Source organism: Pristis pectinata, chromosome 15 (genome assembly GCF_009764475.1).
Source record: "Pristis pectinata isolate sPriPec2 chromosome 15, sPriPec2.1.pri, whole genome shotgun sequence".
In the NCBI taxonomy this organism is placed as follows: domain Eukaryota; kingdom Metazoa; phylum Chordata; class Chondrichthyes; order Rhinopristiformes; family Pristidae; genus Pristis; species Pristis pectinata.
In genome coordinates this window covers 20,377,241-20,398,701 of record NC_067419.1, presented here as the reverse complement: position 1 = coordinate 20,398,701, position 21,461 = coordinate 20,377,241, and the positions used below count along the sequence as shown (strand labels likewise).

The 21,461-nt window shown below is 42.0% G+C and overlaps 1 protein-coding gene across 3 annotated transcripts in view; it reads left to right on the top strand.

The window, feature by feature from the left end:
• LOC127578361 (bcl-2 homologous antagonist/killer-like) overlaps window positions 1-21,461 on the top strand; it is an 81,561-nt gene that overhangs the window by 44,373 nt on the left and 15,727 nt on the right. The window contains exons 1-3 of one of the 3 annotated variants that reach the window (XM_052030300.1): window positions 2,247-2,317; window positions 2,413-2,442; window positions 8,285-8,372. In XM_052030300.1, coding sequence (XP_051886260.1) covers window positions 8,297-8,372 — 76 coding nt within the window. In that variant the 5' untranslated portion in view covers window positions 2,247-2,317; window positions 2,413-2,442; window positions 8,285-8,296. Of the gene's footprint in view, window positions 1-2,246; window positions 2,318-2,412; window positions 2,443-8,284; window positions 8,373-21,461 lie in introns of those variants that run through there. The other 2 variants (XM_052030302.1, XM_052030303.1) reach the window with 2 other exon arrangements.

Below are 21,461 nucleotides of genomic sequence, written 5' to 3'. Positions count from 1 at the left end.
GGAATGCCTATTTCAGGAGTCTGATGTGATCAGACCATTAGAGTCAGTTGGTGTAATTAGAAACTTGATGCTGGAAATGTGGGCCTGGAGAGAATGATGATGTTGGGTTCACTTATCCTGTCAATGGATTTGGAGGATTTTGCAGCAACAGAGCTGGTGGTACTCTCCAGTGCTCTGAGGAGTCTGCTGTATGCAGTTCATGTCCCTGAAGTGGAAAGGAGGTGGGCATCACTGCCTGGTTGACCATGAACTTTCTGCCAGGTTTGAGGTCCTGCTCTTCAAATACTCTTTGCCTCAGATTGCCAAAGGTTGTACCATAGCAGTGGAGGTGATGATGAATTTCAACACGTAGTCCTTCACTGAGAGTTTCTCCTGAGATGTGGAAAGTGATTCACATTTTTCCGGGTTTTGTTATGGTCCTTTATGGTTAGAGGACAGTGTTGTATAGCAGTAGTTTGGTGGAGGATCTTTGTTTTACAAATGTTGAATGTAAGGGCCATCCTCTCCTTGGTTCAGTGAACGAATCACTGATGATGGAGCCCAAGCCTTCGAACATATACGTTTCTAGGTAGGTCATATGAGGAAATAGCAGTTCAACTATTGAGGTTAGGGCTGCCTTAGTTCTGGAGTGGAGGTGATGTACATTGAACAGTTTCCCATTAGTCCCGTAGATTTGTTCCATTCCAGTGGGAATCTTGTTGGATGTGAATGGCAATATTGCAGTGAGAAAGACTGAACAAAGTGTGAGGGCACTGAGATTGGTTCTTTTATGGACCCATTGTTTAGGACAATAGTTACATGCCATCATGAAGCAAAATGTAAGATAGCGGTGAATTTCTGCGGGCTGTCGGAAATGAGGCCAAGTCTTGACAATCGCTCTCAAGTGACAGAATCAACGGCTTTCATGAGGTTGAGACAAGCCAAAAGTAGTGGTTGATGCTGCCCATGCACTTCTCTTGCAGCTGCTGTGCAATAAGGATCACATTCACCATGCCTCTAAATAGGCAGACCCCACACTGAAATTTGGGGAGCAGCTTTAGAGAGGACCTTGGTGATGACTTTCCTGTGGCAGTCAGCAGGGAGACCCCTCTGTAGTTACTACAGTCAGACATCTCCTTTCTTGAAAGTGGTCACAATTACAGCATCACTGGGATCCCTTGGCATGTCCTCCCTCTCCAGACATGAAGAATGTAGTGGTGAATTTGTATCTGAAGTTCTTCATCAACAAGTTTTAGAATTTCAGCAGCGATACCATTTGCTCCCAAAGCCTTGTTTTCTTTTATAACCCCTTTAACCTGTTGTACCTCTCAATATGAGGAGCAAAAAGCAGAACACTAGAAGAACTCAGTGGGTCAAACAGTATCTGTGGAGGCAAAAGGTGTAAGATGATGTTTTGGGCTGAGACCCTGCATCAGGACTGAGAGGGTAGTAGAAAGACTTCCAGTATATAGCAGCACAAGGGAGGGGTGGGATAGGGGCTGGCGGGTGATAGGTGGAACTGGATGGGGAGGGACTGATGAGCAGATAGAACCAGGAGAGAGAGAGAGAGAGAGAGAGGAGACGTACAAAGGGAGAAGAAAAGGGTGGACAAGTGAGTATGTATGGAAGAAGGACACCAGGGGTGTGAGCTACCCAAGCAGAAAATGAGATGTTGCTCTTTCAGTTCGTGCTTGGCCTCTCCGGCAATGAAGAAGGCAGAGGACAGACAGGTCGGTCTAGGAGCCGGAAGAAGAGTTGAAATGAAATGAAGCCGCAAGCTCGAGATGGCTGTTGTGAACAGAGTGCTAGTGCTCCATAAAACGGTCGCCCAGTCTGCACTTGGTTTCACCAGCGCAGAGGAGGCCACATTGTGAGCGCTGAATGCATTAGACTAGGTTAGAAGAGGTGCAAGTGAAGCTCTGCCTCACTCGGAAGGGCCGGTTAGGTCCCTGCATGGTGGTGAGGGAGGGGGTGAAGAGACAGGGATTACACCTCCAGGGGAGTGGGACAGGGGAGGGTTGAGCAGACCAGGCATTCAGGAAAAGTGGTCCCCAAGGAAAGGAGGAAGGGTAGAGGGGAAGATGCGACTGGAGGTGGCATTACTCCATCCTCCCACCTCACACTAGGCAGAGAGGCACCAAAAGGCGTGGAGACGTGTTGGAGAAAGCAGTTAACTGACAGAAGTGCGGTGGCGAGCAGGCGGGCTGTAGGTGAGTGTTGAGGACTGCCGGCTGCGGCTCCTCCCTCTGAAGCCGCCAGGAGGTGACGTCGCTGTTTGCTCAGGTGCACTGGGTCGAGTTAAAAGCTCGAAGTGAGTGGGTTGGAGAGTGACGCTGCTGTGAGTACCGTCAGCTTTTTACTCGCAACACAAAATCAAATCGTTCACGAGTAAGCGAACGTGGTCTAACTTGCTGCTTTGTGTTGTTCCTGCAGGGCGGCCGTCGCTATCCCGACTGCGGAAGGGTAAGAGGCGCGGGTTTTGGCGGTGACCTGAGGAAGAGGATGGCGGGGCGGGCGGAGTGCTGCATTCCGCACTGACTACAAAGAGCGGGCGCTGCCCAGCTGCTTCTGCAGGGTGGGCAGAATGGTCTCGGGGCTGGGTCAGGACTTTTTGCCGACCGCCCGAGTCCTCGCTGTACCCAGCCCCACCCAGCAGGGATCTAGTGGTGATCCCCAACCCATTCCAGCAGTCAACAACCCACCCAGTCAGTGCAGCTAGGGATCCTGTGGTATCACTCCACTCCAGGATAGAATCGAATCGGGTTGATTATCACTGACACGTGTCGTGAAATTTGTTGTTTTTCGGCAGCAGTACAGTGCAAGACATAAACATTACTATAAGTTACAAAAGTAAATAAATAGTGCAAAAGAGGAATAAGGAGGTAGTGTTCATGGACTGTTCAGAAATCTGATGGCAGAGGGGAAGAAGCTGTTCCTGAAACGTTGAGTGTGGGTCTTCAGGCTTCTGTATCTCCTCCCTGATAGTAGTAACCTGAAGAGGGCATGTCCTCCATGGTGAGGCTCCTTAATGATGGATACAGCCTTCTTGAGGCACTGCCTCTTGAAGATGTCCTCGATGGTGGGGAGGGTTGTGCCCATGACGGAGCTGGCTGAGTCTACAGCCCTCTGCAGCCTCTTTCGATCCTGCACGTTGGAGCCTCCATACCAGGCAGTGATGCAGCTGACCACCTGACCACCCCTTCCTGAAGTCCACAATCAATTCCTTGGTCTTGCTGACCAGGCAGGTGTTATAGTGATGTGACTCTCGCCTCCCATTCAATCAAGACGGGAATCCACTGATGACAGCCCATTCACTCTAGGTAGGAATGCAGTGATGTGATTTCCCCCTCCCTCCACTCTCCTAACAAAGATCCAGAAGTAACTACCTCCACCCCATCTCCCAACCGCTTATGGTTGCCAACATTGTGTCGTTTTGGGTGGAGCTTGTTGTGGACAGGGCTGTAAACAACATACCTGTAAACAGTCTTCAAAAAAGCTTGTTGAAATTGCAGTTGGCACCACCAGAAGGTGTACTCGGTCTGGTCTACAGGCTGGTCACTGGTATTCAGACCCAGATTAGTCTCCGTTGCTGAGAGCAGAACAACATTGTTTTGGTCACAACCACTATGGTAGTCCTTGACTGTCATGGTAAATTGTCTTGTACTGGGGATTTCTGGATCTTCAGCCCGCAGCCTCTGCCAGTTTTATAGGGAAATTGGCATCCCAGATTAATGTCTTCTGAGACAGCCTGGGTTCCAAGTCCAGGCATGCATAGCCCTAGCCCTACCACCTGCACCCCCCCTCCCCCCAATCCCCTTTACACTCCTGACAAGATCCATTGTTCATTGTTGCCACACTTTCTTTCTAGCTGGGGGTTCATTGTACCTATCAACCCATATTTAGAGCCCAGCTAGTCTACATGAGCTTTTAACTGCATCCAACTTTTAAGAAATTTGGTTATTATTTAAAAAGTGTATTTTGAAATTTATAGCAACAATACAAAATCTAATAGAAAAAAAATGGAAATTTGGCCAGTATTAACTGATATCAATTACTGTATTCCTCATTATAACATTTCAACATAATATAATTTTTATAAATTTCATGAACATTATAATATTATAGGGCTGTTGGGTGCTTAAATTCATGCTTGTGAGATTATTTTAAAAGTTAATTGTGGTTTTAGTTGCATCATAAGACAATAATAGAACATGGTACCAATATTTGTGAATATTGAAAAAGAAAAATGCACTTCCTTTGGGGTTGGGTGAGAATGTGGAAAATGGTAAAGATAGGGGTGTGGGGATTTGAGGGGGAGCAGTGTAATGAGGGGTATGGGTGGTAGAGAAATCAGGATGGGAGTGGTGATCTGAGTCAGTAGCTAGAGATTGGGAGGTGAATCAAGCAAGACCCAATTTTCAATTAAAGGAGCTGTGCCCAGATTCTGAGCCTGGGAGAGATTGGGCCTTTGCTGCATCTTCTTGATAAATATCTTATTGTCGCCTCCCCTTTCTCCCCTCGCCTCTCCACCCCACTCACTCTCAGCTACTCCTCAGTGACAGGAGTAGGAGCCGAGACTTGTTAGTTGCAGTCGGGTTCTGCCATCGTTCCCTTGCTTTGGTTCAATATGGGATGTTCAGGCAATGGAAGTAGGAGTGAAGGGTAGCAATAAGAGTGCAGGCTGGGTGGAAGGGGTTCCCATTATTGAGTCCACTTTCCAATTTGTGGGATCCTGGTAGCAAATCTGGCCGTGGAGTCAGTAGTGTTCTCGTAACTCAGTAGGAAAAGGATCAATCAGTGAGACTCTGAGCTGGACACCAGTGATTTCCCATCTGATTTTTATCTGGTTACCATAAGACTGCACTGCTTAAAGAACAGGTGTGCCCATATTTCTGCTCAAAGGGATCCATTAGATCAGAGCACGTGCAGGTTAAGTCCTTCTGGTTTTGGATGGGTTTCCATGGGTGTCTCTAACATCTTATTGGGGGGGGAATACTCTGGGCAGTGATTCAATGTGATACCCCTTTTCCACACCTACCCCAGAGATCCAGTAATGTGATGATGCTCCCCTGGCTCCACTTTCCCACATTCAAATTCATGACGGAATTTAGTGTTGCCACTCTTCCATTCTTGCTGGGGAGTCATTGCTCTTCCATATTCCTCCAAGGGGAGCCATAAGTTCAGGGCTTCATCCAAGCTCTTGGCATTTGATATCAATGAAGATCTATTGAATATTCTTTTATCAACATGTCATTAGTTGTCATCACTAATGTCTTGTATCCATAGTCTCTGCATCTGCACTAATGAAGCTAAAGGAAGAATATTTTTGATCCTTTTATTGTGCAGATGAATTCACACAATCAAATGGTATGTAAGTGGTAGGTAAGGGTAAAAATTTTGAGGGAACAGGTTAACTGTAGGCTGCAGTATGATATTGATCAGTCGATAAGATGGGCAATGGCAGACAGACTTCAATCCGCGTGAGTGTGAGGTGATGCATTTTGGGAAGACTAATATGGCTAGGACGTACAGAATGAATTGTAGGGTCCTAGGGAGCATTCAGTAATAGAGTAACAATTCCGAAGATCTTTGAAGGTGGCCTCACGGGTAGATAAGGTAGTTAGGAAGGTTTACATTAAACTTCCCTTCATTAGCCAGGGCATAGAATATAAGCACAGGGAGGTTACAATATAACAATGTAAAACATGCGTTAGGCCACAGCTGGTATATTGGTTGTCACACTATAGGAAGGATGTGATTGTATTGGAGAGTGCAGAGGAGTTCAATCCGGAAAAGTGTGAAGTGATGCACTTCAGGAGATCGAATTTGAAAGCAGAATTCAAGGTTAATGGCAGGACTCTTAGCAGTGTAGAGGAACAGGGGGATCTTGGGGTCCATGTCCATAGATCCCTCAAGGTTTCTGCACAGGTCAATAGGGTTGTTAAGAAGGCATATGGTGTGTTGGCTTTCATTAGTTGGGGTATTGAGTTCAAGAGCTGCGAGGTGATGTTGCAGCTCCGTAGAACTCTGCTTAGACCACATACACCACACTTGGAGGTATAGTGTTCAGTTCTGGCAACCTCATTATCGGAAGGATGTGGAAGCTTTAGGGAGAGTGCAGAGGAGATTTACCAGGATGCTGCCTGGATTGGAGAGCATGTCTTATGAGGATAGGCTGAGTGAGCTAGGGCTTTTCTCTTTGGAGAGAAGGAGGATGAGAGGTGACTTGATAGAGGTGTCCAAAGTTTTAAGAGGCATAGATCGAGTGGACAGTCAGAGACATTTTCCCCAGGGCCAAAATGGCTAACATGAGGGGGCATAATTTTAAGGTGATTGGAGGAAGGTATAAGGGGGTGTCAGAGGTAAATTTTTTACACAGAGTGGTGTGTGCATGGAATGCACTGCCGGCAGGGGTTGTTGGGGCACATACATTAGGGACATTTAAGAGACTCTTGGATAGCCACATGAATGATAGAAAAATGGAGGGCTATGTAGGAGGGAAGGATTAGATGGATTTTAGAGCAGGATAAAATATCGGCACAACATCGTGGGCAGAAGGGCCTGTACGGTGCTGTGGTGTTCTATGAAATTCAACAGGATGTTGCCTGGGATGGAGGTTTTACTTGGAGTGGAGGAGTCTGTGGGGAACTTGATTGAGATACACAATATTGTGATGGTCGTAGTGAGCAGAAGTGTATAAATCCAGAGAGCATAGGTTTAAGGAAAGGAGTAGAAAGTTTTTAAAGGATCCAAGGAAGAATTTTTTACATCCAGAGGATGGTTGGAATCTCTATTGCATTGGCCGAGGGTGTGGGGGAGGCAGACACTCAATATTTAAGAAGTACCTAGATGAGTCTAGTGCTGGAAAATGGGATTAGTGAAGATGGGTACTCGATGATTGGTGTGGTCACAGTGGGCCAAAGGGCCTACTTCAGTGTTGTATGACTCTTATGACTATATATTGAAATGGAGAGAATGGCTGAGCAGAATGTGTAAGCACTCTAGAATAAAATATTTTGATAAAATAGAATACCGTAGTGTGAGTTGATAGTTTTCTTTTTCACTATATTGAATTTTAAAGTTACAATAAATATTGTGATTTTGTTAGTTTCACTTTTGGTTAGTTTATTTTTCCTCTGGTCTCTAATCACCCAAGGAAGTAAACTGGAAACCTGTTCCCAAATTTATCTCCCCCAGTGTTCCTGGGTGCCATCCAGGTGGGAGTATTTCAAGTGTGATTCTTTCTCTGGTGTCTCCTTCATTCAGGAGTAGACCTGAGTGAAAGTTCTGTATTTGCTGCATTTATCTTCATTTTACCCTTGGGATGTTCAGAAATGCTTCACAGTGAGTGAATTGCTTTTGAAGTAGATTAACATGCATCAAAGTCTCATGTATTGGAAATGAGTAGAAGTATCTGTTTTAATAAACCTGATTGAAGTTGGATTATTGGTCAGACACTGGGAGAACTCCTTGCTGTCCTTTGCATAGGGCACTGGGATCTCATTTTATTTTTATGGAACTACCAAAACAAGCAAATAAGACTTGGGATGTATATTGCAACATTATGCCCAAGTATCAACCTAGATTGTCTAAATTCTGAAATGATGGTTAGACTTTAAACAGTTTATCCTGAAGTGGGCTTCCTCTTGTCTTTCAAACAGTTGGGCCTTTATTAATGGGCATTTCCTGACTCATTTTAAAGAGCAGAGTCTCCAACCAATAATTGATGTTGGGTGGAAAGAATGGCAGCATATTGGCCTTCATACTGGTGCTTGTGTTTTCAGCCCAGACAGGTTTCCTGCATCCTTGCCTAGGAGACACTAAAATATTTTTCCAGATTGGGGTTCCTAGGTCCGGAGTGCAAAGGGGATCATGGTCAGGATTAGGACAAATCCTGCCCCTAAAACGTGAAATTTATGACAAAAAGTGGAGGATGAGTTGAGGTTCAGCTTGCATCAGCCTGTCCTCTAACAATCTTCCTCTCTCAGGATCAGCAGTATGATTGTGGCCTGTTGACCTCCAGTTGAAAAATATTTTCTTCCTGCTGGGGATGTTGAGGTTTGGGAAGAGGAATGTCTTCTGAGGCTTGACCAGCATGTAATCAGTTTTATAACTGTTTTACTGAAAACTAATTCTATCTAGGTAATTCTTTTACAGAAAAGTGGAATAATAGGCCTTTGTTATTGTTGTTTTAAAAAAACCTCTGGAACCTGATGTCGATTTTTTTTTTCAAAAAAGCACATTAAATGTGTGATTTTCTAAATAACTACCTTGTTTGAAACAATGTGTTTTATCCTTTTTACAGAACTGCAACATCATGGCATCTGGAAAGAATGGTGATTCATGCAGGTCATGTTCATCACATGAAAAGAAGACCAATGAGATTGATACAGGTTTGTCTCCATTTAATGTAAATGGATAGCTGGCAGGCATTTGAAGTTGACTTTTTGATGCATACGTCTATTGATGCGTATGAGGTAATTAAACTTTCACGGACTGTGATGGATCAAGGATTTCTGTTACTAGAGTTTCAAGAACATCATAAGTGGGAATAAGTACTGCTTTGCATGACAAAACTTGTAAATCTGAAATAAAAACTTAGTAGTTCAAGCAGTATTTGTAGAAAAAGAAACAGTTAATGTTGCAGTAATTGACTTGCATTTCTTCCAATCTTGTGTATTGTATTCAGTGCTCTAAATGTGGTCTCCTCTATGTTGAGGAAACCAAATGCAAGCTTAGTGACTGCTTCACAGAAAACTTCTGTTCAGTTCACAAAGGTAACTGGGAGCTTCCGATTAATTACCTGTCATTTTAATTCTCCATCACACATACTCTAACCAGCCTGTCTGTAGCCTGTCCTATACGTAAGCTTGAGAAACAGCACTTCTGTCTGGGCACATTGCAGCCTTCAAGACTCCATATTGAATTCAGCAATTTCATATAATCCATGTTTGTGTCAGAATTAATCATTTCTGCTGCAAGATTATCAATTTGTAATTGCACTTCTGGCACTCTTTTTTCAGGGTTCAAAAAGATCTTTGACCTGCATTTCACAGCTTTGCATGTCTCTTTGTTTTCTCTTTCTCATTGATTTACCAGCGAACTCTGCAAACTGGGCCACCCTAGCCTAACCCAAACCTTTTGTCCTATCTATCCCCTCCCCACCCTCTCTGCAACTTAAAATTAATGTTTTTTCTCTTTCTGATAAAGGGCCTTGGTCATAAAACATTAACTTTTGTTTCTCTTTACACAGATGCTGCCTGACCTGCTCAATGTTTGCAGCATTTTTTATTGTTATTCCAGCTTTTGATACATCAGGATTGGTCTCGACCCAAAATGTTGACCATCCCTTTGCATCTTTTGATGCTGCTTGACCACTCAGTTCCTTCAGCAGTTTATTACAGACATCGGGTCTTATAAAGAGCTGTGTTTACTTTAATTTGAGCTGATGTAGTTTTCAGACAGGGAACTAGTGCATATGATCCTTGGACTTGCAAAACCTAGTGCTGGTGCCAGGATTTGGTTAACATTTGTTTTTTATTTGCGTTAACTAATGCACTTTAACTATATTTGAAACAAAACCAAATCTGTGGTGTGTGAGAAACAAGTTCAAATACTCTACTTCATGTTAGACTTTAATGGTCATTGTGATTGCAGGAGGATTGAAGTGGCCTTAGGGTGGGGTGTCAGGAGAATTGGTCACTCTTGGGAGATCATGATCTCATTTCCCTGCAAGAAGTTGATGAGGAATGATACCATTAAATGTGCAACTGATGTACAAGGAAATGCCCAGTCAAATTTGCAGAGTGGTATGACAGGATCAGGTAATAGTCGTTACTGTGTTTTGTACTTGCAAAATCTGTTATCAATTGCATAACACTGAGACGTTGGATGTTATTGCAATTAAATTTCTCAGCTGTAATGTTTATGTTGTATTGAATTTTGTTGTTTTGAAAGGTAGTTCGATAATACCATGCCAGCCACGATTCAGCTCTCTTGCCCCTAACTCAAAGTTGTGAATTTAACTTGCACTTAAATTTAAGTAACGCAAAAATTTAGGCTCAGGCTCCTGTACTGTACTATGGAAATGCTCCTCTGACAGTCTTTGGATGAGATATTAAACTGAGGTAAAAATAGAAAGACTGGAAGAGCTCGGCATGTGAGGGAGCACTTGTGGAAAGAGAAACCAATTAATGTTTTGGGTCAGTGACTCTTCCTCATTGGGGTGGGGCAGGAGCAGGGGAGAGTGGAGAGTATTTGTTAAAAGAGTGTTTTGGGTGGGGGGGGGAGATAAGTGAGGTGTAAAACAAGAGCCTTTATTAGAGATAATAAGGAGCATGAGAACTGATTGCTAGCAAGGCATTGTAAAGAAGCTGGGTGAGAAAGGCACGTAAGCATGATAATGGGAGATAATGAGAGGGTGCTTTACCTGAAGTTGGAAGATTCAGTCTTCATTGAATTCCAGAAGGTTGCAAAGTGTCCAGACGGAAGATAAGGTGTTGTTCTTCTAGGTTACATTTGGTCTCGGTACAGCAGTTGTGGAGGCTGCAGACAGAGGTTAGAGTGGGATTGAGAATTAAAGTGACACGCAACAGGAAGATCGGGATCGTTCCTGTGGACTGAGAATAGGTGCTCCACAAATCTGCGTTTGGTTTATTAAACTGAGGCACACTGTTTTGAAGAGACAGCAAGAGTGTTGGACCTGGTATCCTGGCAATTTTTTAAATCCTCAATCACTTTTTTTTGAAAGGCTGTGAATAGTTTGTGGCATAGTACTCCATTGCTGCTCCATTGATCAGAGGAATCAAACTGACTGTCACAAACTGGGGATTTCTTAATCTCGGTGTCGACATTGTGAAAATCAAAGTGTTGCCAGTTGCTTCTCCAGAAGGAGGCAGTAATAAATTGGAGAATGCCATCCCTACGTTAGAATTGGAGCAAGCAGAGATTTGAAATCTCTGAATTTACTTGTCATCTTGACTATGGTGACATTGAAAAAAAATTGAACAGTATCAGAAAAGTATTAGTTCAACTGTGTGCGACTTTCTCATTATTGTAGATTGATGAGGACAAAGGGATAAGAGGCCTTGCATTTTGCAGAATGCGAAAGGAAGGTATTGACTATTGTTGCAAAAAAGTTATCATTGGGTATTTGCTAATTTTGGATTTAGCTGTAATGTAATCATAATTCATTTTGTTTCATTAATGCTGTTATGATAGCAGTATGTCTACTGCTAGAAGCATAGATGTAATAAAGACCAACTTCCAGGCTGGGGATGGAAATGAAAAATTTGTTTAAAGTGACACATACAGAATGGTCACTAAAATGTCTGTCTCCAGATCATCTACATAATAAATCAGATACGAGACAACATTAATATGTCTTTTGTGAGTGTAAGCTAGTGTTCAGCACCTTGTAAATTATGAGATTAAGATTTCTAATGAGTGGATCAATGATGCTGATGCCCAGCTGGTCATTAATGTAATGATTTATCATTTTTATTTGAGAAACTGCTTCAAAATGGAATTGCATTTACAGGATAATAGTAGTGAGATACTAAAGTGATTAGTTTATGTTCACAGGTTTATTTTGTTTTGGAGGGATTGGTGGTACAAACATGCAATTAATTGATTTAATTTTATTCCTGTCTAACTTCATGTGCATTTTATATGCTGACTTATTCTCCTTGGTTTTTTTGTTGGTGTACAATTGTTTTGGATGCATATTAATGGAAAGCTAGGGGTTTAAGCTGTGATCAACACACAAACTAAGTTCTAGCTATAGGCTGGCCCACGTAATTGGTGTGCTTGCAATATGAAGAGAAATATCAATAAAGGTTATGCATTGTAGACAAAAGAACATGTTATACCAATAGGTATTATGGTCTGTATTTTGTGGCGAAGCATCAGTAACCATGTGCAGAGCTGCTGGCATTTCCCCATGGGACTGCCACCAAGTTTGAAAGTTCTAACTTGCTGGCTGCTCCATGTCAGCATTTTCCTGAACATGCCTAGTGTTTGGACTCTAGTGGAGACCAAGTGTGGAGCACAAAGTTCCAGCATTTCCCCCTCGTGTGGCAAAGAAATCTACCTGCATGTCCTGTGTTAGATTATGCAGCAAGAGCATAAATGGGAGGTATAACTGTGAAGGACAGAAGTAAGTTTTGGGAAATTTGCACATCTTTTAATTTTTTTTTTACTGTTCTTGAGTGTTTTTATGTTAAGTTTTTATTTTAACTTATTAAAGTACACGTTTAATTTTTATTGGTATTCAAACTTTTCTGAATGTTTGAAAATGTTTTCGATTGACAAGAGTGTAAGTTAGGGGATGTGGCTTAGATTTTCCAAGCAGGGTTTGTTCTGGCTTGTTCAAAAAAGGTAATAGGGATAGGCCAGGGAATTATAGACTGGTGAGTCTCACGTCTGTGGTGGGTAAGCTGTTAGAAAGGATTCTAAGGGATAGGATTTATGAACACCTAGAGAATCATGGACTGATTAGGGACAGCCAGCATGGCTTTGTGAAGGGAAGATCTTGCCTCACAAGCCTGATAGAGTTCTTTGAGGAGGTGACCAGGAAGATTGATGAGGGCAGTGCGGTGGATGTGGTTTACATGGATTTTAGTAAGGTGTTTGATAAGGTTCCTCAAGGTAGGCTTCTTCAGAAGGTCAGAGGCCAAGGGATCCAAGGAAGCTTGGCTGTGTGGATTAGGAATTGGCTTACATGTAGAAAGCAGAGGGTTGTGGTGGAAGGAGTGCCCTCGGATTGGAAGGCAGTGACTAGTGGTGTCCCACAGGGATCAGTTCTGGGACCTCTACTTTTTGTGATATTTATAGATGACTTAGATGAGTGGGTGGAGGGCTGGGTTAGTAAGTTTGCGGACGACACTAAGATCGGCGGTGTTGTGGATAGTGTGGAGGGCTGTCGGAGCTTACAGAGGGATATTGATAGGATGCAGAGCTGGGCTGACAAGTGGTAGATGGAGTTCAATCCGGAGAAGTGTGAGGTGGTACACTTTGGAAGGACAAACTCCAGGGCAGAGTACTGGGTAAATGGCAAGGTACTTGGCAGTGTGGAGGAGCAGAGGGATCTGGGGGTTCATATTCACAGTTCATTGAAAGTTGCCTCACAGGTGGAAAGAGCAGTTAAGAAGGCCAATGGGATGTTGGCTTTCATAAATTGCGGGATTGAGTTTAAGAGGCGCGAGGTGATGATGCAGCTTTACAAAACTCTAGTTAGGCCACACTTAGAGTACTGTGTTCAGTTCTGGTCGCCTCATTATGGGAAGGATGTGGAGGCGTTGGAGAGGGTGCAGAGGAGATTTACCAGGATGCTGCCTGGATTAGAGAGTATTGAATATGAGGAGAGGCTTAAGGTGCTAGGGCTTTATTCACTGGAAAGGAGGAGGATGAGAGGAGACATGATAGAGGTATATAAAATATTGAGAGGAATAGATAGAGTAGACAGTCAGCGCCTCCTTCCCAGGGCACCAATGCTCAAGATGAGAGGGCATGGCTTTAAGGTTATAGGTGGGAGGTTCAGGGGAGATGTCAGGGGGAGGTTTTTCACCCAGAGTGGTTGGTGCATGGAATGCACTGCCTGGGGTGGTGGTGGAGGCAGATACATTGGACAGGTTCAAGAGCTTGTTGGATAGGCATATGGAGGAGTGTGGGATGGGGGAATATGCAGGAGGAAGGGGTTAGGTAGTGTGAGGGTGGTTTGATGGATTGCACAACATGGTGGGCTGAAGGGCCTGTTTTGTGCTGTATGGTTCTATGGTTTCTATGGTTCTGGCTCCCTGTGTGACTCCATTCACACACTCACAGACCTGCTGCCGATCATGGGCTCACTGATAGAGATTGGGGCAGTTTCTGTGAAGAAATTCTGAGCCCATGCATCTAATTCTCATGTTATAATTGTGGTGAACGTAACCTAATTATTCTAAACCTGCACAAAGTATTTTTTTTAGGCAGTTCTTACTGTAAGCGAGGAAGTGGAAATAGATACATTAATAACTTTTATTTTTCAAACACATTTCCCTTTAAAAAAATTTACAGAGCTATAGGTAAAGAGTAGACAAAGCCACTTAAGTAACTTTTAAAGGCCTGGCACAGTCATGATGTGCTGAATGGCATCTTGCAACTATTTTTAAAGAGCTTTCCAGTTGTCAACAGTTCTTTGGACCACAAGGGAGCTTGCATGTCTGATATCAGCTGCAATCTAGTAGTCAGACTCTTTCCTAGCAATAACACTTATGTTACGTGAACAATAACTGGAGTTCCATGCATGTGTACAAATATTGGCCAGGGAGTGATAGAAGAACCAGCAGTCAACTCCTTTCCATTGGCTTTGTCTTGTTCTACGTGGTTTGTCTGAGGCAAATACTGAAAATATAATGAGCGTAAAATTTGCAGAAAGCCAACGGCTGTCTGGGAGCAAACAAATACTTTGAACCAGGACCTGACGATCAATAAACCTGTGACAGTTGGACCTCCCCAGGGCCTGTGTGCATCTGCCTACATTTGCATTGATATTCAAACAAACTTAGAATCTGAACTCTGAGCCTTTGTTATACATATGTTTACACTGCCTGGTTATTAACCATAGATTTTCAGCCAACAGGGTATAATTTATTTTGAGGTAGAGTCATAAATCTTCAATTTCATTATTTTTTTATTTCATGCGATATATTTGAGTGCATAACCGTTTTTCTCTTTCTGTAGCTTCATGCCATTATGCCGCTGCAGATAGGAAGCAGGTAATGCCACATTCCTGGCCATTGTCAGTGTTTCTCATGGTGAGCCACCATGAGGTCTGGCAGTCAAATGGGCACAGTCATTTCTTTAAATTAGTTATGTACAATATTTTTGTATAGTGTGCCAGACTGATGATCCCTATTTTTTCAGAGTACCAATCAATCATGAAACATGTTTTAATTTAAATGTATGTAACAAGACACCTTTTTAATTAGGTACTTGAAGACAAATGTTAATTTAGAATGTCTAGCTTCAGTTGAAGTTGCTAGCAACCCACAACTATTAGTATTCTTAATGAAATGCAGGGAATTATCACTGGTGATATTTTGTTTTAAATGAATAATTGAGTTTTTAATCATACCAGTATTTCATCATTGATTTTCTAACATTCACTTCTTTACAAACTAACTTGAATTTTACTTATTAAGACAATATAAATTTGCCTTCCCCTCCCTTTGTACTCCACATTGATTTGTTCTGTTTTCATCTTGGCCAGTTGGCTGCCTGACCATGAAGGAACTGTCTTTTAGGACTTTCAAAGCAGACTTTGGAAAAGTCTGAATTTTCAGAGTTTTTATTCACCTGAAGTAGTGCATAGCAGTTCTCCTAAACCCTGATCCTGTTAACTTACACATAAACTTCATGAACATGTTCTAACTAATTTATTGACTGAAGTGTTATGAACCATAAAATATGCTCAGTGCTACAATTGGAGTTTAGCTAATCTAAAATGAACTGGCAGAACTGTAGTAAATTTGCAGGTTCTAAGGGTGGGCTCGGGCATTTACTTTGGGGAGTGATGGTGCTCCTTTTCCTAAGAACAGGCTGGGAGTTTTCCCCGGACCCCTCCCTGGATACAACATATAAAAGATGTTTCTTGTGACACTGCAGGAGCCAAATGAGAGAAACCTTCCTGCCAGGTGCAACCATCTCTCCTTATCCCATGGAAATCCCCAAAAACAGCTTCAACACTATGTCCAAGAACATCATTACAAACAGGGTCCCCAGAAGTGACCAAGGAAGAGAGAGTAAAAGGAACAATTTGTCAGTCTTAATTTGCCTTTAACTCCCTTTGAACTTGCAGTGTTTGAAAGACTTTTCATTCTGTTGTTGCTCTAACCAGTCGCAGTGATCCATGAAGACAATGTGATATGATGGTGTAGTGGTTAAGTTACTGGTCTACCATCCAGAGTTCTGGACTTTTAATTCAGTGTTATGAGGTTGAATCCTATCACAGCAGCTGGGAAGTTTAAATTCAAACAACTTAAATAAAATCTGAAATTTAAAAAAATGCTCGTCTATATCACGATAAATGTGAAACTACAGGAATAGCATTAAAACCTAGTGGGTTCACTAATGTTCTTTGAGAAGGAAGTCTGCAATATGGCCTGTATCTACAGACACACCACTGTGGTTGACTCTTAACTGTGCCCTCAGTTCAGGGTCAATTAGGGATCAACAATAAACATTGGCATTGCCAGCAGCATTCACATCCCATGAATGAATAAAGGGGAAAAAAAAGCTTTTACATATTTTCTTTGACTTCTTGAACAAGCTGGAGATCTTTTCCTGTGTTTCACTTATGACACCCCAGAAACTGCTGTGACAACAGGCATGCTAACAATCCACTAAAGTGTTTCATTTCTTGCTGAGCAAAGTGGTGGATTTGCTCCACAGAAAATAAGACAATAAGACACAGGAGCAGAATTAGGCCATTTGGCCCTTCGAGTCTGCCCCACCATTCGATCATGGCTGATTTATTTTTCCCTTCCAACTGCATTCTCCTGCCTTCTCCCCATAACCTTTGATGCCCTTAACTAATCAAGAACCTATCAACCTCTGCTTTAAATATACCCAATGATTTGGCCATCACAGTTGTCTGTGGCAATGAATTTCTACAGATTCACCACCCTCTGTCTAAAGAAATTCCTCCTCGTCTCTGTTCTAAAGAAATGTTCTATTCTGAAGTTGCCCTCTGGTCCTAGACTCTCCCACTACTGAAAACATTCTCTCCACATCCACTCTATCCAGACCTTTCAATATTCAGTAGGTTTCAATGAGATCCCGCCCCCCCTCACCCCCTTCATTCTTCTAAACTCCAGTGAGTACAGACCCAGAGCCATCAAACACTCCTTGTATGTCAACCCTTTCATTCCCGGGATCATTCTTGTAAACTTCCTCTGGACCCTCTCCAATGCCAGCACGTCCTTCCTTAGATATGGGGCCCAAAACTGCTCACGATACTCCAAATGTGGTCTGACCAATGCCTTATAAAGCCTCAGCATTACATCCTTGCTTTTATATTCTAGTCCCCTTGAAATGAATGCTAACATTGCATTTGCTTTCCTTACTACTGACTCAACCTGCAAGTTAACCTTTAGGGAATCCTGCACTAGGATTCCCAAGTCCCTTTGCACATCTGATTTCTGAATTCACTCCCCATTTAGAAAATAGTCTACGCCTTTATTCCTTCAACCAAAGTGCATGACCATACACTTCCCTACACTGTATTCCATCTGCCACGTCTTTGTCCATTCTCCCAACCTGTCCAAGTCCTTCTGCAGACTCCCTGCTTCCTCAACACTACCTGCCCCTCCACCCATCTTTGTATCATCTGCAAACTTGGCCACAAAGCCATCAATTCCCTCATCCAGATCATTAACATATAACGTGAAAAGTAGCGGACCCAACACCGACCCCTGTGGAACACCACTAGTCACCGGCAGCCAATCAGAAGAGGCCCCCTTTATACCCACTCTTTGCCTTCTGCCAGTCAGCCAATCTTCTATCCATGCTAGTACCTTTCCTGTAATACCATGGGCCCCTATCTGATTTAGCAGCCTCATGTTTGGCACCTTGTCAAAGGCCTTCTGAAGATCCAGGTAAACAATGTCCACTGACTCTGTCCATCCTGCCTGTTAAATCCTCAATGAATTCCAACAGATTTGTCAGGCAAGATCTCCCCTTAAGGAAACCATACTGACTTCTGCCTATTTTATCATGAGCTTCCAAGTACCTGAAACCTCATCCATAATAATAATCTCTAAAATCTTACCAACCACTGAAGTCAGGTTAACCAGTCTATAATTTCCTGTCTTTTGCCTCCCTCCCTTCTTAAAGAGTGGAATGACATTTGCAATTTTCCAGTCCTCTGGAACCATACCTGACTCTAGTGATTCTTGAAAGATCACCACTAATGCCTCCACAATATTTTTAGCTACCTCTTTCAGAACCCTGGGGTGTTGTCCATTCAGTCCAGGTGACTTATCCACCTTCAGACCTTTCAGCTTCCCAAGCACCTTCTCCTTAGTAATAGTGACTACGCTCACTTCTGCATCCTGACTCTCAAATTTCTGGCACGTTGCTGGTATCTTCCACTGTGAAGACTGACGTAAAATACATATTCAGTTCGTCTGCCTTTTCTTTGTTCCCCATTACTATCTCTCCAGTGTCATCTTCCAGCGGTCCAATGTCCACTCTTGCGTCTCTTGTACTCTTCATATATTTGAGAAAACTTCTGGTATTCTCTTTTATATTATTGGCTAGCTTACCTTCATATTTCATCTTTTCTCCCCTTATTGCTTTTTTAGTTGCCTTCTGTTGGTTTTTAAAAGCTTCCCAATCCTCTAGCTTCCCACTAATTTTTACAATATTGTATGCCCTCTCTTCTGCTTTTATGATGTCTTTGACTTCCCTTGTCAGCCATAGTTGTCTCATCCTCCCTTTAGAATGCTTCTTCTTTGGGATGAAATGATCCTGCGTCTTCCAGATTACTCCCAGAGACTCCTGCCATTGCTGCTCTACCATCATCCCTGCTAGGGTTCCCTTCCAATCAACTTTGGCCAGCTCCTCTCTCATGCCTCTGTAGTTACCTTTACTCAACTGTAATTGCATTACATCCGATTTTAGCTTCTACCTCTCAAACTGCAGTGTGAATTCTATCTTCTTATGATCACTGCTTCCTAAGGGTTCCTTTACCTTAAGCTCCCTAATCAAATCTGGTTCATTGAGCAACACCAAATGGTGCTCCGGTTTCCTCTGACATTCCAAAGACGTACAGGTTAGGAAGCTGTGGGCATGCTATGTTGGCGCCGGAAGCGTGGCGACACTGGGCTGCCCACAGAACACTGCACAAAAGGTGTATTTCACTGTGTGTTTCGATGTACATGTGACTAATAAAGATATCTTTTCCCTACTGGCCTTGACCACAAGCTGCTGTAAAAAGCCATCTCGTAGGCATTCTACAAATTCCTTCTCTTGGGATCCAGTACCAACCTGATTTTCCCAGTCTACCTGTATGTTGAAATCCTCCATGACCACCATAACATTGCCCTTTTTACATGCCTTTTTTTTTAAATCTCCTGTTGTAATATGTACCCCACATCCTGGCTACTATTCGAAGGCCTGTATATAATTCCCACCAGGGTCTTTTTATCCATGCAGTTTCTTAACTCTACCCACAAGGATTTTGTGGGTAGGGTTAAGAAAATTGAGATTATCACTCTTAATCTATTCTTGCTGATTTCAGGTGATTATTTGGAGATATTGTTGAAAAATGCAAAGCTGAATCGCAAAAGGTTCTGACTATGTGGAAATTGCAAGCTGGCTGATGAGAGGTTTAGTTCATCATAAGACGTGGTACATCTTTGTTAGTGCAATGCTGCGTTTTTTAGGAGAGAATCAGATAATCTGAAACGTTCCGGAAGGCTACTAACAAAAATATGCAAAGCCAAACTTCCTGAGAGGTCATTGTCACTGTAATTCTGACTGCATTCCAACATTGGAGACCAACAGAAGAGCACCAGCTTCCTGCAGTTTCCTAGCTGTTACTCTGGACTGAAACCTGCCTGCTGAGTCCATGATTCCATTCATTTCAGTAGAGAGGAATGGCTTTGAGGAAGATGGGTAGTTTACATAGATTTAACTTGAACTGATTCAATGTTTTCTAGTATTTTAATTATTTTCAATATATTTTATGAATGTTTAAAATTTTAGATTTTAATATTTAGCTTCTTAATTTTGAGTAGTGTTTGAATCCTAGAGAGATTCCTGAACATACAAAGTCTTTTGACAGTTTTGACAATCAGTAAGCTTAGAGGTGTGTTTAGCTTGCTGTCAAAGCACCTCCTGGGATAGGGCTTTATATTTTTAGGCTGGAAATGCAGGGCCCCATCAATCACATGCCAGCTTTGTGATTGGTGTTCCAGTTAAGAGTAGATATTAGAGTGGCAGGTACAAGTGATGTTCTGTTTACAAAGAGAGGCAGGACACTAGCATCTTTTATCTGACTGACAGGCCTGGTGTTGAACACCATGCTTTGAAATGGTTGACTAAATTCATAATAGCACAGTTGCTATTCAGATATTTAGCTTAAAATGATAAAAGTTCAGCATCAACTGGCAAATTCAGCATGGTTTTGTGAAAGTGAAATCGCATTTAACCAATTTATTGTTCTTTTGAAAGAGTAGCTTTGCATTGGATAAATTGGTGAATGTGCTTTTCCTACACTTACAGAAGGCATTTTATATGGTGTGGCATCAAAATGTATTGCTGAAAACTAAAGTGATTAGTGTAGGACCTAACATGTTGGTATGAGTAAAATATTGGATGGTTATCAGGAAACAGAATGGGCATAAATTGAAATTTTTCTTGTTGAGAAGAAACGTGTGGCGTACCACAGGGATCAGTGCAGAGGTTTCAACTTTACATAACAATTTGTATAAATAACATAAATGAAGGCATCAAAGATAGGGGAATAATTTGCTGATGACAAGTTGCAAAGAGGACATAAGGAAGCTACAAAGAGATGCAGATCAGTTAAGTGAGTGGTGAATGGATAATGTGTGAAATTATTCATTTTGTCAGGAAATGTAATCTAAATGGGCCTGGATACAGCCAAACAGTACTAATTGATTACAATATTTATAACTTGTTAGTTTCCACCCAAGTGGTACACTTGCGTAACAATGTGATTTTTTTAAGTTGTGCAACACATGTTATCAATATATTTTCAGTGAAAAGAAAATGCATTTTGATTTACCTTCCCCTGTGGATAGATGATCTTAAGGTATTATTGTTGTTCTAATAACTACTTATTAGCAAGAATTAATTTCCTTACCATTGCAAACAAGTTTAAATAAAGAGATTTTTTAAAAAATGCGATATCTGTTTAATTCTATTACAGTCTGTAAGCCACTCGCAATATTATCTGCCTTTTCATGTGCCATTAGCAGAATCGGTAAATTGGCGAGATTTTTGTTTACAATCCGCTTTGATTACAATATAGACCTCAGCGTATTACATCATATTGAATGGAGTGTGATTGAGTTTTTAAAAGTGTACCAAGTCAAAATTATTGTTTAACAGCCTTTCAGACCCCAAAAGATCTAATTTGTGTATGTGGGGTTTGATCTCTTCAGATAATGATTTAGTTTATATTTTTTAATGTTTATTTTCAATATTTCAACTACCTTAGTTGTGTGCATGTCAGATTCTTCTTTTGGTTATCCAGGGAACCTTTTTTAAAAAGTCAGTTACAATGTAGAGCATTTTACTGCTTGGATTGTTGTCTGGGAATCCTCATTTATAATGCCTTAGGTCACCTGCAGTGACCTGACACCAAATGACATTGGGAAAGTTGAATTTTCATGACATTTATACCCTGGGTACATATGCCTATAAACTTGAATTTGAATCCTATGCCACTGGGTGCTAGAGCTTTATGGGAG